The sequence below is a fragment of the Rhynchophorus ferrugineus genome, unplaced genomic scaffold, assembly GCF_030347505.1.
Source record: "Rhynchophorus ferrugineus isolate W39M unplaced genomic scaffold, kcgeb_rfMv2 rfM3, whole genome shotgun sequence".
NCBI lineage: Eukaryota > Metazoa > Arthropoda > Insecta > Coleoptera > Curculionidae > Rhynchophorus > Rhynchophorus ferrugineus.
In genome coordinates, this window is record NW_027472582.1 from 38,313,838 (window position 1) to 38,332,854 (window position 19,017).

A 19,017-nucleotide genomic window follows, 5' to 3' on the forward strand; every position below is an offset into this window, starting at 1 on the left:
ATTTATTTGAAATATGTGATATTTGAAATCATTATGTTAAAATCCGAAACTATACATGCTAATAATGAATATATATTTTTTCAATAGAGGTTTTTTTTTAAATCAATGGAATAAATATAACCTTTTTTGAAACATGTTATAGATGGAGTAAAATATGCTATATATAAACTTACAACCATATGTCAAACATATGTCATTAAGAAAGTCGAATGACTCAAAACCAAAAAAGAGAAACGTTTTTTGATTTGTCATTTTATTAATGTGTTAAAACACCCTTTTTATTATTAATTTTAGGAATTAATTTTAAAGGATTTACATGGTTAACGGATGGTGTTATTATGTACTTCACTGTGTTCAACTTCATGTTGAAGACCCACTGACAGTCTTCACTTTTCAATAGTCCAGTGCCTTAGAATACAAGAAAAGATAGTGGCATGTATTGCTGAAATAATAAACTGACTCAGCAAAGTTGCAGGAGCTTTGGCTTCTCTATGATGGTGTATGTATGGAAGAGAAGAGCACTACAATCATGATCAAAAATTGGTGTCGTGCGTTCGCTTATCTTGTCACTTTTTCTCTATGGTATCAAGATTGGGACAATGTTGTCTGATATTTGTAAACTTGAGGACAGATTCTACATATTTTTTTTATGATACTATATTAGAAATCTCATTCGTTTAAGATCAGGAACAAATTCAAGCTCGTCAAGGCAAATGGTCAATTGTAGCAGCGATTGAAAAGTGGACACGTTTTCCAACCGCCAACTATGGACGATGATGGTGATGATGAAAGAAAGAATAATTCTGAAACAATTTAAAAATTCATGTTGTTCATTTCACATCGGGATAAATTGTTTTAACGTTGCTAATATACTACATTTATGGCAGCTGAACTATATATGCTTTTCACTAAATTTCTTAATTATTAATATATAATATATTATAAAAATTACTAAACCTCAATGGTTCATTGTAATATTATATATAAAACTAGCAAAATATTGCATATACAAATAACATTGAATAGTTGGTTTTAAATTATTTTGATATATAATATAAACAAATGCTGTATATAACCGCATTTAATTTAATACCTAAAAATAATAATAAAACCTATACAATACATTTGTTACAAGTGTTATTGTTATATGCTATTTTAGGAGTAAATATTGCGCATTTAGGTTGTATGCGGTTAGATACTACTCAATGATAAAACATATTTTACAAATCTAAACCGGTACTCGCACATGCATATTATTTTTAAATCAATGCACCAATAATAGTGTAATTTGCAACAGTGTGTAGTAGTTGTATTGTTAAATAATAGCATAAACGTTTAGTGTAATATCATATCTGAGGTAAATAATTACAACACTATATATATTTTAATTTTATTTTGAAAATAATGGACTTCTGTCGAATCCTTCCAATATATTTCTAACAACATTGGGATGGGCATACATCGGTAGATAGCTCAAATTCTGATATATGAAGTCAAGTACTTTTTGTTCGATAATTTTAGGATAAAGTTTGTTCGGAAATTCTTCTTCAATTTTGTTTTGCTCCTCCGTAGTTAACTGAAATATATCAATTTTTAACACATTTTTGTTTAAAATTATAAAAAAGTAAATAACTTAGTATCTCTGACAACAATAATAATGATACCTAATAACAAAGAATAACAGATACATTTGTATATGATTGGAGAATGTATGACCCAAAATTTTTATTGGATCTACGAGTTCAAAATTATATTTAAAACAGAAATATTAAAAAAAATAGAATAATCTTACTATTTTGTTATATTGAAATGGCCAGGCATATAATTCAGAATACTGAACGACAAGTTTACTTGAGTTACATAACCTTTCAGAATAGCAAATTATACGATACCAATTAATAACCAGCACGTTTGGTACTGTATTCGGTATGAATTCTGGAATAAATTTATGATTTTTTTAATAGTAATTGTATTTTATGAAACCTGTCATTACTGAAACAAATGTTTTCAAAATGGCGATTTATATAAGGGAGTGCATCTGCTATAATAAACTCCGAGGAATTGTTTTAGTCGGTTCATTCATGGGGGGCACTGAAAACGTGACATTTGATTGGCTAGTTTAATTTTTCATATTCCTTTAGTGCCATCAATGTTATGAGATTTCCTGGTTATGTTATACTGAAAGCAAACTTTTAAGTCTTTCCGTATCAATATTGTATTTGCTTGTTTGACTTAAAATTTAATGAACATCTGACAATAATTTTTAAATTATCTTTCAAAATAATTGGCTAAAATATTATTATGGCTAAAATCTAGGAATTAAATAATATAGATGGCTTAAAGATCCAGAAACTGTATAATAGAAGAACCGTGAATGATAAGAGAAAAACGTATTGATCATGCGCACTTTAAATAATTTTTCAGATCTACTAGCTAATGGATATATATTTCTGACTCCATGTACTATAATAGAAAAATTTCTTATAAACAATCTCGATTAATTCTAATCAAATATAACGAGTGGGAAACTCTGTGAAAATAGATTTCTCGAAGCAACTAAATCTCTATAAAGAAATATTATTTTATGTATTGATAATAGTAGGTAGACTTTCTGTAAAAAAACAATATATACATGCAATAAATATGTAATAAATAGTTAATTGTATATGTACCTGACAATAATGTTGGATAAGCATTTAGAGATAATATAGTATTATTTACCTTAAACTAGCATTGGAAACTATTGACTGAAAACAGCCAGAACAGTCGATAGTCGCAAAACAGTCGAAACAGTCGATAGTCAAAAAACTAGCGACTGAAAGTAATAATTACTATTTTCAGTCAAAAGCACGATTCGACTGTTTTATAAAATATTGTAAAATTTTTTTAACAAAAATCGAGAGAGTAATCGAAATATTACCTATTATTGCCATAAAAACAGTCAAAAGTATTCAGTATATCAAAATGCTGCTATATCAATATAGAATATATTGTTAGTTCCCAGCAACTACCAAAAAAATCATAAAACTATATATATTACATATAAGTCTATGTAATCACAAATTGGGTACATTTTTGTCAAGGTCGCGGCTAGGACAACAGAGCCAGAACGCTAAAAATCAGTCGATTGAAACTAGTAGAACCAGAAATACTAACTAAAAGTACACGACTGAAACAGTCGATAGTAAATAGTAACAAAATCTGTAGACTGAAAACAATCATGACATGAAATGAAATGACATGAAACAGTCAGTGGTAAAAAGTAGTAAAATCAGTCGACCCAAAAATAGCGACTAAAACGGTCGATTTAAGTCGATAGTTTTCAACACTACTTTAAAAGATATCTCCTTTCTCTAATAGCTTTAGATCCAGGTACACAACATTTTTTATTATCAATGTGCATCATAATCAATTTTTATATTGATTAATAAATAAGTAACAATTAATGTAAGACAGTTAATATTTATAAAGGTATTTTTACTTTTTCTATGGCACAATTAGTCTTGAAAGTTTGTAGATGTGGAAATACAAGATCTGTTTTTATCCAGAAGGAGCAATGCAAATACAAGAGCTTGCGATATCCTTAGTATTCATCTTAACAGATTTTAACAAACGTTTATACTAAATTCATTTTATCTAGCGTTGAGAACTATCGACTGTTTAGTAATTGACTACATTTTACTATCGACTGATTCTTCGCTATTTTCGGTCCGACTGATTTTATTATTTTATACTATCGACTGTTTCAGTCAACTAATTTCAGTGGCTATTTTCGGTACAATTGATTTAACTATCGTACTTTTTACTATTGATTGTTTCAGTCGTGTACTTTAAGTTACTATTTTCGGATCTACTAGTTTCATTCGACTGATTTTTTAACGTGACTTTGGCGTCCTAGGCGCGACCTTGAAAATAATGCTGAAAGTAATGAGTAACTAATGTAATAATGTTAAAACTTCTTTCATTCAAGTTTCAACGAATAATAATCTTAAAATTTGACTTATTAACGATAAATAAAAATATTGTATTTAAAAAGAGTGCGATGGTTGAATAGCTAATAAAAATTGATTGAGAAAATACGATAGAAATATTTGGCCATTTATAATCAAGTCAAATATATGAAATATAAAAAAAAATAATTCAAAATGAAAATTATTTTGAAGGTAATAAATTACAGTAATTTTCTCTTACAATTCCTTTCCCCAAGACAGTTCGAAAAGGAATACGTAATATGTACATCTCCGTCACACCTATGGCACGGTTAAAAAAAAGTAAGCAGGTTTTGGAATGAAATAACAGGTCAATTGAAAAACCCCCGGCCTGACACATAGCTGGCGCTACTAGAATTAAATCCATATGTTTTTTAATTAGCTCTAATCCTCAAAAAATGCGTGTATAAATTTGACAGCTGTCGGATCATTAGTTTGATGCCGATTTGATGATTCGGAGCAGTGTTTTAAGATGATCAAGCGTAACAAACCTGTGCGTCGATATGTGACAATGGATGAAACATGGCTTCATCATTTCACTCCAAAGTCCAATCGTCATCCGATTGTATTGTACACGATGAACCCGCTCCAAAGCGTGGGAAAACGCAACAGTCGGCTGGAAAAGTTATGGCGTCAGTATTTTGGGATGCACATGACCTCATTTTCACTGACTACCTTGAAAAAGGAAGGGCCATCAACAGCTACTGTTACATAGCGTTATTGAACCGTTTGTAGGACGAAATCGCCGAAAACGGCCGCATTAAAAAAAAAAAAGAAAGTACTGATTCGCCAAGACACTGCACCGTATCACAAGTCAGTGAAAACGATGGCAAAAATCCATGAATTGGGCTTCGAATTGCTTCCTCATTCATCTTATTCTCCAGATCTGGCCCCCAACGACTATTTCCTGTTCTTAAATCTCAAAAGAATTCTCACTGGGAAAAAATTTTCGTTGAATGAAGAGGTGATTGCCGAAACTGAGGCCTATTTTGAAGCAAAAAACAAGGCCTACTACAAAAAGGGTATCGAAAAGTTGGATGACCGCTATAATTATAAAAAATGGGTTTCACTATGGTAGGCCGGGGACTTTTCAATTGACCTATTAGAAACAAACCAATAACTTTTGTTATATTATGTCATTGTGAGTTTCCGAATATTAAAATACGATTAAATATATTTGGCATCACTATTTCATTCCTTTTTTCACACTGCTACTTGTTATTTTAAAATTATTTAAAATTACCTTATCTGTACAGCACAGAGATTCAAGAACAATTATTTACGTCCTTTCCTCTTTCAAAATTAGTACTGGAAGGAATTCGTGTCTCCATCTATTATCATGAATAGAATAACAGGTGAAACTTGCATTTTAGTGAAATCGTAATTACTATTTTCAGTCGCTAATTTTTTTTGCTATCGACTAATTCGACTGTTTTGCGACTATCGAATGTTTCGACTATATTCAATCGATAGTTCCCAACGTTAATTTTAACCAGTACATTTGAAAGGTTTGTGCTGATCGAATGTAACTTCGCACAATGCTCCTATCTCAGCCTTACATTGATAATTCGATCACAAAACGCATTTTGTGGTAAATTATACTGGACAAGGAAGCAAGCTTTTTATATGATTTGCTATTGCTTTTTTACATGATAATTTGGTTAAATAATCTGTAAAAATTAAGTCATACACCTCTCATATACGATTGTTTGCAACTACTGCAAATTTTACAAATTTTCCACCAAAAAAATCTGAAAATACTATGATGATCTTACCGGTTGCCATTTACGTTGTTTATACATTTCTATTACTTCTGTAATTAAGCAAGATCCATCCACTCCCTAAAAAATAAATATTAGGATTTAATTACATATTGTCTAGTTAATTTTGTACAAATCCGATCATTATATAAAATTTGCGTTAAATATCATTGATAATGTATTCATTAAATAAATGTTTATATAATAATTTATATATATTACCACTGAGGAAGTCATTAGATTATTCAAATCGTCTAATAAATCTTCGAATCGGTCGTGATACAAGGCATAGGCCCATGGTTGTTTGAAGTATTCAAAAAAATCTGTAATCAGTACCATTTCGAATCGTAGCTGTAGATTGTTGAGTAACTTTTCGTGTTTTCCCCAGAGACAAGAAATATTTTTAACATCTATGGGCTAAAAAATAGTGACATATATTTACTGTATAGATTTAAAAAATGTAATAAATAGACTAGTTCACCAGAGTTACGTTATTGCTGTACCTACGGATTGGAAATACGGCTTCATCAGTCTGATAATAACCTTATCCCCTTAGAAAGGTCATGCAATAACGAAGAATTTTATATCGGATAAAATTTTATAGTTTGACATGGTATAGTATGTACTTTTGGAATAATCTGGTGTGGTTATTGTGCCTTTTATCATATTATAGATTATGTTTTTAACATTTTGTAGGAATATTTACTGTAGAGAAGAGGTTGTTGTCGATGAATTATACCATAAGTTAATTTTCAGAGGTCCCTTTTTGATATGATTGTAATAAGTTTTGCTGAGATAGATATCAGTGTGAAATTATTGATTTACCATTCGTAGTATAATAGTTTTATAGAGATTTATATGATATAAACTAGTTTTATTGATGAATTTTACTCTACTGTTTGAAATCAAAGTAAATGCGAAATACTATCAATACTTTTTGACACATTATTTACATAGAAAATGTTTGATAATTAATCTTTATCCAAACCCCATACAATAAACCATTATTGGATTTGATGAGTCAACCAGATGAGTTAATTAGAGCGATTCCAAATAAAATAATAACGACATTTGACTAATAGTGAAGTAAAAAAAACATATAGTTAGTGTAACAATTTTTGTCCTTTAATAATTAATCAAACGAGCTTTTTTCGTTATAACATATTTATTTCATAAACCAATGTTCTTTTCCTGAAGCCATATGCAACTGTGTTTTAATTTGTCAATAGTCAATCAATTAATTCAATAGCGTGCTGTTGTTTATGTCATTTATAAGAAAACGCGGCACCCACTCAAAATAAAGCTTTTTGTGTTCCAAGTTTAATTGTGTATTCCAAGTGTATAAAATATAACCAGTATGTTTCCTTAAGATGTTTTTAGTATAATAGTAATTATCAAAGACTTTAATTTATAATTATTTAAAATTATTTGGAAGGAAATAAGTTTGGTTGGAAGTTTTAATTTTTTATAGAGTGCTAATTTAACAGGTGTACCAGTAAAAGATCGTTGATAAAATGAGTTATAACATGATTTCATGAGTTACTCGATTTGAAAATATCTAACACCATTAAAACCATTGGCTAACAATTTAATTCTTATTGAATATTCTATCGGATAACTGTACAATAAGGCTACTTCGTAGAGGAAAAATAATTATTTTATGGTTTCAATTATATTTTATTATTCATCCTAATATTTTTGAGCTTCGTTACAGCTGCTCTTTTGATCCGCTAGTTTAATCATTTTAACTCTGCATTCAGAATTCCATAAACTGCCTAAATACCGTATGAAATACTACCTAAGAATTATTGCATTTTGAGTAATACAAGGGATAGACAAAATAATATGAATATCATAAAATATATACATCTTGTCGCATCTTGTCAACACTGCGTCCATGTAAATAATTCGACGCATATGTATTGTTGAGTTTACATGTTAACTCTTGTAAATTATATTTCAGTCTATTATACGCTTTGTCGGTCGCAAGTTAAAACAAGTGATTGGTGATAAGTGTGGTTTCTCAGACTTTGTTTAACATTTCACGAATAGCAGTAGCCACGGTAATGTCCAAAATATAGCAAAACATAACCAGCGAAGAGGAATAGTGGTGGATACCCAAATTTGCGAGACCGACGACGTTAAAAAGGATTGTAGCAAGGTAAGGAAAAAATTATCGCAGCAAAATCTGCAGCAGAATATATCTCTACTCACTTGAGTAATACTGTTTCGGCAGAACCGATACGATTATGAAACATGGACACATGATAATTGTAAGAATGTGGTACTGTCAAATTAATCATCCTTTACATTGTTTCATACAAACAGCCGGGTTTACATATGGAGAACCTCCAAAAGCAGATTCCACTATTATTTGGGAGGCAATATCGTAGTCTAAAGCTGGTTCTCTCATTTACATCATTAGCCAGAATAGTACGAATTAAAACTATGACCAGCATATTGTTATCAAATACTACTATATTCCAAGATGGCAATGCGCCCATACGGACAACTAAGATGCTTTATTCTTCTTAGATTTCCATCTCCAACATTACTGAATACATACCAGAATGGAGCATTTGGTTGAATATTATTCAGACATTATTGCGCGAAGAATTGCAGCTCTTCTAGAAGTAAATATTGGATGAATCTTTTATTATTAAATAAATATTATGAATATATCAGGTGTTAATATTATTTTGTTCATCCCCTGTATCTTGGTGAAAATACGAAATATTAATGTTGACATTTCTAATTATATACGACATAAAATAATAGTTTGCTCTTAGTACCATTAAGTTATTCTGCATGTATGCAGACGCTAATCCTGGAACTCCCAAGATTGCATTTTCGACATTCATTAATTTTGTTGTTTGATTTGAAGAAGTTTGCTGCCGAAGCCTAACAAATTCTTTTAGAAACTTATGGTATACCTAAAAGCAGGAAATTTAGCATAGATATAAGGTGTAGTTCTAAAGGTTAGTCGATTGACAGAGAAAGACTTGGTAGAAGGCGAAGACCATCGTATTATTTGGTATGAGCAATATATTGACTGAAACTTTGGTTTTTAGGAAACTCAGGTATTCTCTAAGTAGCTCTAATTAACGTCGATAGATATTTACTGTAACAGTTTCATTTGCTATTAGCAGATGATTTGGATTTTATGATCATAAATATTCCGCTTCGATATTGATGTGGATGGTAATTCTTGACTAACCTATGAAATGTTGTGCTTGAGATTTTGGTGACTTGGCATTGTCGCATAGATCCACTTTTTATCACCAGTTACAGTACACTCCAGAATAAAAAAGAAGGTAGTAATATAGAAAGAAAGTAAAGACATTGCGTTATTGAAAGGGTTTGAAATTATATTTTTAATCAATTCATATGGTATTTGTCTTTTGACTAATCGAATGGAAAGTAAAAACGTTTTAATGCTTTACTTTCTAAAAATCAGTATTGCATGACTATGAGATTTAATTTCCAAAAAAAAACTGTGAAATATTAGTTTTTACTGCTGATGATCTCTACAAGCAAGCTACTACAAATATCTCTACAAGCATCTCCCATAGGTTAAACCGGAAACATAATGACAGACAAAAAGTAGCGCAGACTGGATTCAAAGTCAAGTATCGGTTGATTTGTCAGAAGATAATCTCAACTTAACCTAAAATCAAACAGATTGGTTTTTCAGTCAATCATAAAATCGGTTTGGATCAAGGGGGTGCAAATATGGGGTTGCACTAAAATATCAAACCAATTAGTAATCAACGCACCTAAAACAAATTTCTACGATTAATTACCAATTCTTACCGCTACATAACCTGCAGAGCTGCACGAGCATCTCGAAATCAAATGGATATACGAAATGATCAAAGATTTCGACTTAAAACATGAAATAAAGTTGCTGAATCATAGCAACGTGGAAGCGATATAGCTACTGGACAACACGCAGAAAGTCATAAGATTGAAGCGAACCAAATCACAGGAATTTGTTATACACTAAACAAGTTCAACACACTTATCAGTGTATTCTTGACTTTAGCTTAAGCAGTTTAGTTTTATATTAATTTGGAAAAACATACTGTACTAATTCCATACTCGCCTTGTTTGTTTATTAATATAGTGGAACAGAACAGTAGTAATAATCTAATTCGTACATTAAGATTGTACTAAGCATATCTAATATGAGATCTAATTATATGAAAGAATTTCACACCTATTAAACGCTTCTACAGTATTATTACTAAAGTATTATTGTTTCTATATAAATCAACATAATAACGTCATTTCTTACCGAACCCATTAAATTACTATTGTTATAGTTTAATATATAGTTACTTACGAATTTTGTTAAGCAGGTTATAGTTTCAACTCGGTTGGTATCATTAAAATGTAACTTGAAAAATCCATGAGAATCCAAACTTCGACAGCTTCCAGTAATAAAGACTTGCCCCTAAAGAATCTAATTATAATCGTGATAAGTATAAAAATCTTACCAATAGCTTTACATAATTTTCCATAGAGCTTGCTGTTTCCAAAGGAATTCTTCTACCAGGCTTAACGACTGACATATAATATAAACCACCTGGTAATCGACAGTATCTTAAAATTGGTTCTTCATATTTCGGTACTAGTCTAATATGATAAAAGTAAATGTTTAATAAGAAAGTTATACTAAATATTGGGTGCTTGTTTGTATGTTGATCAGTAATATCCATTGTTGAAAATGCGAAATATAAGGGTAAAATTTAAGGTAGTCTAATCAAACTAAAAATTCCATGCTTTCAATATTTCTTTATATAAAATAACAATTTAGCGTTTGATTTATACAGTGTATACAAACGTTGTTTTTTTTTTGTATACAAAATTGTTTCAGTTATTTGCTTTTTTATTGCGTCGATATCTGTATCTTTTAGTCATTCTAAAGCCTAGAACTTATTTGTTGTTACGTTTTAAAAGTTCATAGGATCAGATATGAACTCCACAGGTAGCACCAGTCGCGACTGATTGTATGCGCTTTGGATAATATAACATACATTTGTTATTTGATTTGAATAAATCTACCCCCGAAGCCTAGGAAATACTTTTAGAAGCATATGGTAGTATTATGCAGTACATTATGTATTATGTAGTATTGCACCGTCCTTGTCAGTCTAAATGGTAGAAACTGTTTTTATTAGTATATATTGTACCGTTTGTTATTCACAAATGCCCTTTTAAAGTTAAAAAGTCATGAGTGAATGAAGTGAGCATAAGCAAGTGCGTAGTACTTTAAAAACTAAACATTAAACATTTGTTACTTATTAAAAATAATTGAGTAGTAAGGTTGCTATAAGCTTTCAAAGTTTAGCCAGCTAATGTATAATTAATTGAAAATAATGGTTTTATGGTGGATTAACATCAATAATAGTTATAGTGAATGCGTATGGTATTATTTAAACTAAAATAATACTATTACAAATAATGTAGCGATGAGAATAGTCAATTCTATAGGAAATAAACATGTATACTCAGTTGAATCAGCGGATGAACATTATTAGATTTTAACATAAGAGTATCCCACAGTACACACAGGACTTTGATATGTCAATTATACATCTCCGCTAATCTGGCGTTTTTATGTCACAATTAACTGTGAAAATTTATCAGTGCATAAATAACAAACCTGTCTCGTATATCTAAGTGAACATTCCATCCGTGCTTTTTTGGGTCTGATTTTCTAACAAATCCCGGTATGAGCATATTTCTGATTTGTTGCCCCAATTTTTGACCAATTTCGACTCTATTGAAGTATTTATGGACCATGTTTGTTGCGAAATATTTCCTGGAATATTTGGTGAGTGTTCCTGCACCATAAATTTTTTCGTCATTTGTCCTGCAGTTACTGTCAACCACTAGTCTACCTGTTATATATTTCTATTAGAATTTTATATGTATTAAAATTAATTATTTTGAATTTTTTTAAACATAATAACCACTATATATTTGGTTTATGATGGTGCCAAGAAGCACATTATGTTATATATTTGTTATACATTATGAATATATATTAACTAATTATGAGTATGTTTATAGTTCTTGTTCTATTTTAATGTGTTCCTATATTGTATAAACATACTATAACAGGTCAATTGAAAAGTCCCCGGCCTACCATAGTAAATCACATTTGTTTAGCAAAATTAGATTTTTTTTTATTCAACATAATTCCCTTCAAGGGTGATACACCGATTTTAGTAACCCTAAAACTTTTCTATACCATTTTTGTAGTACGATTTGTCCTTCGCTTCAAAATATGCCTCAGTTTCGGCGATTACCTCTTCATTCGACGAACATTTCTTCCCAGCATTCTTTTGAGATCTGAGAACAGTAAACAGTCGCTCGGTGACAGATCTGGAGAATACGGTGGATGAGGGAGCAATTCGAAACCCAATTCATGGATTTTTGGATTTTTCATGGACACTTTCTTTTTCTTCAAATGCGGCCGTTTTCGGCGATTTCGTCCTTCAAACGGTCCAATAACGCTATGTAACAGTCGGTGTTGATGGTCATTTCTTTATCAAGGTAGTCAATGAAAATTATTCCATGCGCATCTCAAAATACAGTCGCCATAACCTTGTCAGCCGACTGTTGTGTTTTCCTACGCTTTGGAGCGGGTTCATCGTGTACAGTCCACTCGGATGACTGTCGACTGGACTTCGGAGTGAAATGATGGAGCCATATTCCATCCATTGTCATATATCGATGCAAAAACTCGGGTTTGTTACGCTTGATCGCCTTCAAACACTGCTCCGAATCATCAACTCGTCGTTGGTTTTGTCAAAAGTGAGCTCGCGCGGCACCCACTTTGCACAGAGCTTTTCATATCCTAATGTTAGTGAATGATATGATGTACACATTCAGTTGTTATCTTTAGAGTGTCTGCTATTTCATTCAATTTCAATTTACGGTAATTCAAAATCATTTTGTGGATTTTTTAAATATTTTAGTCGGTAACAACATCTTTTGGGCGTTCACTGTGTTTACCATCTTCGGTGCTCATTTCACCACGTCTAAACATAGCATACCAATCGTTGATGGTTGATCTTCCTGGAGCAGTATCCGGAAACTCGGCATGAAGCCAAGTTTTTGCTTCAACTTTATTGTTTCCCTTCAAAAAGCAATATTATATCAACACGCGAAATTCCCTTTTTATCCATATTTTTTTACAATAACAAAAGTTGTTTCACTCAAAATGCTATAATTCACAAACCAGTGATCCGATAGCTGTAAAACTTAAACATACATCTTTTGAAGGTTAGGGCTAATTAAAAAAAGTGTGTATTTAACTCTAGTAGTGTCATCTATGTGTCAGGCCGGTGACTTTTTAATTGTAACAAATAGGAGACATTTGATTACACTAAATGAAATCCATATTGTGATAGATATAAGACTATTTTATTGAACATTAGGCAAGAGATCCTTACCAAGAGATCTAATATAGAGGCACTTGGGTACATATTAATCATTATGATAAACTCATTCAACAAAATACCGTGTTTGTGGAATATAAATCACAATATAAAAATGCTTTCGAATACGTCCTACCTGCAGGGGATGTAATATCAATTGGAATTAGGTAATTGGTAGTACCGCATATGGAAATAGCACAAGGTTCAATATCCGACATAATATTTCTTAATGAAATTTGACAATTATTAAGTATTCTACTGAGTTTGAACATACATAATGATCTAAGAGGAGGTAATATTGACATAAATTATTATCCTGCTCAATTAACTGAACGCACGAATATGTTATATTATAATTAGAAGATACAATGTTGATATATGCGTAGAAGTTGAGTATTTTTTGTTATAATTTTGTTTATTTTTATTTTTGAATTGTATATGTAACATTTATATATATATTTGAAAAATATATTTTGGAGTTTTGTAATTATAGTTATCTTAGCTAATAGATGGTATTTATTTTTCAATCTGTTTAAAGTGATTCCTTTTTAGTTCATTATATTTATTGGTTTGGTGACAAAATAACACTATTTTCTTTAAAAGACCCAATATATTTCTTCAATGTATTGCATGCATAAAAACTCTACTAAATTAACTTACCATCAAAAACTATACCAGCAGAATTAAGCAATTGATATATTTTTGGACTGATACTTTTATCATAGAAAAAGAATATTGCTTGACAGTTGAGCTCTAACATTTTGTGTCTAGATTCAAATTTAACACTAGTAACGATATTTTCTTCAATGTCAAAGTTCCAATCGATAAAATAGTAGGATGAATGCACCTTAATACCTTGTGCTGCGATATGTTCTGTAACCTAAATATATAGTGATTAATTTATCATCATTAATTGCAGTGAATGAATACGAATTACTGCATGATATACATCTGGGTCGTTGAAAATGGATATATTGTGTCTTCGTTTTCTATCTATATTCATTAGATATGGAAATGGTTCTATTAAAACAATTTTAGATCCAGGTATTCCAAATTCAAGTAAGCCAGCCAAACAATTATACGCTTGCAGAAAATGTCCATATACTATGATGTTATCTAAAAAACAACGAATAACAAATAAATTATATAAAGACTTTCTATAAAGACTTTCTTTATTTTGCCAATAAAATGATAACAGTTTTAATCGAATTAGGAATTGTCGTAAAATGTCCCATTAAATGCAGAAAGATTGCTTCTAAATATAGTTTTATGTTTAATTAAAAGTAAAGCAATTAAGTATGTAATGGCATCGAGTGTTTTTCACTTGAACTGATTTTAGAAGTTTAAGCGTTTCCAAGATATATACCATTGGTATATTGTGGGCGAAAATGTGTATTTGGAGTATTAGGCTCGAGATGATTCGGCGCTTTCAAAGAAAACACATGCTTGCACAGAAAATTATGCTACGTTTTTTCTTTTTTTCATCAATGTACTTAATATGTTCGAATCGGATATTCAGATCTGTACCCACCATAAGATTCCTACAAGAAAAAGCAGCTACCTGGACAAGATAGCAAGATCAATTGGAGAAATATGATATTTGATATGGAAATTAAGCAACAATCTACTGAAAATTTTACTGCGTATCGAAATAAAAATGGATATTTATAAAATCGGATACCATAAATGAGTTTGTGCAGGCTAACCCGTTAATAATCACTCAGGTAACAGTTGTTCTTACTGGGCTCATTGAAAACAAATTTAACAAATTATACAGAAATGCTCAAGAGCTTTTAATGTGCCGCTTTCATTTAACTGACATTATGTCTTAATCCCCAGGACTGGCGCCCAGTGATTTATGCTTGTCATAAAAACAATTGTATTTCATCAAGACAACGATGTATAAAAAAGGAAAAGGGGTGTAGTGATATAAGTTTTACATCAGTCTTGTTATTTACATAGTATGTTATTATATTATACATTAAACCAGCCTGTAAGATACTATTATTAAAGATTATGATATAATTTATTTATAATGACAACTGTTCCACATTTTTTTGCTGCTACTTTTAACATTATATTTTATTATTAAGACTAATGCACATTATATTTCAAATATCATTGTAGTTTTGTAAATAGGTGGGATGCATAATACAATACTAGTAAATTAATTTTGAGTGATTTTATTTGTTTACTCGATTCAATTTTCTCAAGATTAATTTTATGTACCTTCATAAACATGTGCTGTTATTATTATATTAATTATGTTCTATTTAAGTAGTTTTTGGTTTAGTTTTTCACGAACGTTTAAAATATGATAACTTTTTTCAATTATAACATCTAATATAACGAAAATAACACTTTTGTTTTAATTCTGGAACATTTTGTAGAAAAAAAAACATTTTTTCCTTTTCTAAAATATCATACCAACCTCCTTGACAACATTTTTTTTTTGAGGAAATAGGAAATATATACAATTTAGTAAAGATCTTTCTCTTGGTTCCTAATTTTCGAACTTTCTAGCATCAGGCCCAAACGTTTTGCTAAGTTTGCCTATTGCGAGTTGCTCTATATCCAGTTATCAACAGCTTTAGATGAAATCCACATATGTAGACTTCGTTGTTAATTTCATTCGCCATTTTTTAGTCCACTCAGTAATATTATTGAGAGCTGTTTGTGCTTTATTTATATTTGTTTCAATATAGTTACTTGTAGCGAGTATTGCAGCACCATCAGCAAATGTGACCATTTTTACTCCTTCACATTTAGGGATGTAAAGTACATTATTATAAAGTAGATCCAATATTTATTCAAGGGGGCCACCTTTTGCGATATATCCACATAGATTGGTTTTAAATTTTAATATTCATCGCTATATATTATTTTAAAGTGACCATTAGAATGTAGGATTTGAGAATCTGCGACCTAATAGTTGACTGACCATTATCATTAATTTTCTCTATTTTTTTGAAACCCAATAAATTGTTACCCATGAGACACATTGTTACAAGAATGGTTACGGTATTTTAATAAATCAATTTTGTATGACAAACGCCTGTATTAGTTTCAATGGAGAATTCTAAAATAATAGTGTAGAACCGTAAAAGGAAGTATAGTAGTGCAATTAACACAAACGAATCGTCTATTGAAACACTAATGAACGGACTTGACATAAATGATTAGTTTCAAGGTACTTGTCTGTTTTACAACATTTATAATTAAAACATTGAAATTATTGAGAGGGTCATGAAGAAAAATTATATTTCACAGAATTTCAAAATTTTTTACTTTCGATAACGTAACCACAACGTAATTATTATATATTTGTTATTGCTTAAATTAGTGGTGCAGAACCAAAAAAGGAACAAGGAATAGATAAGTACTATACCTATCGATATTGTTGGGTCAAATCAGCTTCAAAGTTGCGTGTTTGTACGATAAATTTAATTTTGCGTGTTTGCGTGGAGAAATGCGAAATCACTCAGCGCTGTTCTGCTATCAGGAGCATAAGCGATAAAATGTTATGATTAACGGAATTTCTGTGTAGTTCGTTATCCATTAAAAAAATATATTGTGTCGATTCTTATGTCAGTACATTAACAATATATCTTCGAATGAGAATGTAATATTCCCACAATTTACAAAATTATGGGAATTTTAGAGACGCCAAGACTACATTTTTGATATTTTCTGGTTAAAAATCTCCATTTATTGTTAAATAAATTCTTTTTATATCCATTTTCTGTTTATTTTAGACTAAGAAATAACAATTTTGGAGTTGCGTGTATGACTAATTTTTAAAAGCCAATTATATAATATTCAAATTTATTTATTATTTCTTAAAAATGTATAAATATTTCATGAAATAAAGGGTTTTCGAGAAAAAAGGTACTTTTTTCTGTTTTAAGATTTAAATTCTCGCGAAAACTATATTATATGCTCGCCTCTATTATATGATCTATGACGTAAAATCATCACTATAATCTATTTGACTTGTTAATTATGAATTATATGGTTTAGGTGTTAATTATGCCGTTTGACTGTATAAACAGAGATAAACCGTTAAAAAACACAGAGATTGTGGCAGCTCACACATAATATAATGAAGCATGAATGAAGCATTATAAGAATTATGTATAGTAATGAAATTTTGATCAGTGATATCTATAGGTAACCATGCAAAGTGTCAATATATTCAACTATTCGATTTAGCATAATTGAATTTTCAGTGTATACAGACACTAATCCTAGAACGTTCAAAATTATGTTATTTGATTTTTAAAACTCTACTCGAAGCTTATCAAACATTTTAACAAACTTCTGCTGGTGACGCTGCTCCGTCTTCAATTATCAGTTTTGGTTTCAATGATTTAAAAGTGGCTATTTTGATGGTAATGGCAAAAATATATCTGGAAGACCAAAATAGTTCGAAGACAATTAATTGTAAGATTTTTGGGCTAAAACCCAACACAAACTCGTAAAGAACTTCCAGACTTAGCAGATGATGAATACATTTTTTTCGATATTGATCGAAAGAACCAATAAGAAGACTACGACACAAAATAACTAAAGTGCCATTTTATCCGTTCATTTTATTTTTTACTCCGCAAGGAAAATAAGAGTATTAGACAACTACTGATGCCAATTGAACAAATTGAACAATTTTATGAAAGATATACCATTACAGCTCAAATGTTTTTATTGTTTGTCGATGCAGCATGGCTTAACTAGCTCGGCTTCGAAATACCGAAGAATTATTTTAAAAAAATATAAAGGAAAATTATGACGTAACAGGTCAATTGAAAAGTCCCCGGCCTACCATATTAAAATAATTTTTTTTTGCAAAATTAGTTTTTTTTATTCAACATAATCTCTCTCAAGGGTGATACACTGATTATAGCGACCCTCCAACTTTTCGATACCACTTTTGTAGTACGATTTGTCCTTTGCTTCAAAATAGGTCTCAGTTTTGGCCATCACCTCTTCATTCGAGGAAAATTTCTTCCCAGCGAGCATTCTTTTGAGATCTGAGAACAGTAAATAGTTGCTGAGGGCCAGATCTGGAAAATACAATGGATGAGGAAGCAATTTGAAGACCAATTCATTGATTTGTGCCATCGTCTTCACTGACTTGTAACACGGTACATTGTCTTGGTGAAGCACTTTCTTTTTCTCCAAATGTGACCGTTTCCAATAAGGCTATGCAATATTTGCTGTTGATGGTCCTTCCCTTTTCAAGGTAGTCAATGAAAATTATTCCATGCACATCCCAAAATACAGATGCCATAACCTTGTCAGCCGACTGTTTGGAGCGGGTTCATCGACACAAAATCTTGGATTTATTACGCTTGATCATCTTCAAACAACTGCTCCGAATCATGAACTCGTTGTTTTTTTTTGGCCAAAAGTGAGCTCGCGCGGCACCCACTTTGCACAGAGCTTTCTCATACCCAAATATTCGTGAATGATATGATGTATACATTCAGTTGATATCTTTAGAGTGTCTGGTATTCCATTCAATTTCAATTTATGGCCATTCAAAATAACTTTGTTGATTTTTTTAATGTTTTCGTCCGTAACAACCTCTTTTGGGCGTCCACTGCGTTCACCGTTTTTGGTGCTCATTTTACCATGTCTAAACTTATCATACCAATCATTGGTGGTTGATTTTCCTGGGGCGGTGTCCGAAAACTCCGCACCAAGCACAGTTTAACGGCCGAAATTCCTTTTTATCCATTTTTTTCACATTAACACATGTTGCTTCATTCAAAATGCTATAATTCACAAATTAATGATCTGACAGCTGTCAAATTTATA

The 19,017-nt window shown here is 30.8% G+C and overlaps 2 protein-coding genes across 5 annotated transcripts in view; one reads left to right on the plus strand and one right to left on the minus strand.

The window, feature by feature from the left end:
* The window catches only part of plx (PTB_TBC1D1_like and TBC domain-containing protein plx), a 192,588-nt gene that overhangs the window by 78,023 nt on the left and 95,548 nt on the right, over positions 1-19,017 (plus strand). Inside the window, exon 1 of one of the 4 annotated variants that reach the window (XM_076397980.1) lies at positions 1,239-1,357. The exons of 2 other annotated variants lie outside the window; for them this stretch is intronic. The gene's annotated coding sequence lies outside the window, so the exon portion shown is untranslated. Of the gene's footprint in view, positions 1-1,238; positions 1,358-19,017 lie in introns of those variants that run through there. One more of the 4 variants, XM_076397979.1, reaches the window with a different exon arrangement.
* The window catches only part of LOC143192669 (cilia- and flagella-associated protein 61), a 37,653-nt gene continuing 20,012 nt past the window's right edge, over positions 1,377-19,017 (minus strand). The window contains 8 exon segments of the mRNA XM_076398146.1: positions 1,377-1,576; positions 5,765-5,830; positions 5,972-6,166; positions 10,095-10,205; positions 10,261-10,387; positions 11,418-11,655; positions 13,861-14,080; positions 14,138-14,316. Of these exon segments, the coding sequence (XP_076254261.1) occupies positions 1,391-1,576; positions 5,765-5,830; positions 5,972-6,166; positions 10,095-10,205; positions 10,261-10,387; positions 11,418-11,655; positions 13,861-14,080; positions 14,138-14,316 (1,322 nt within the window). The 3' untranslated portion in view covers positions 1,377-1,390.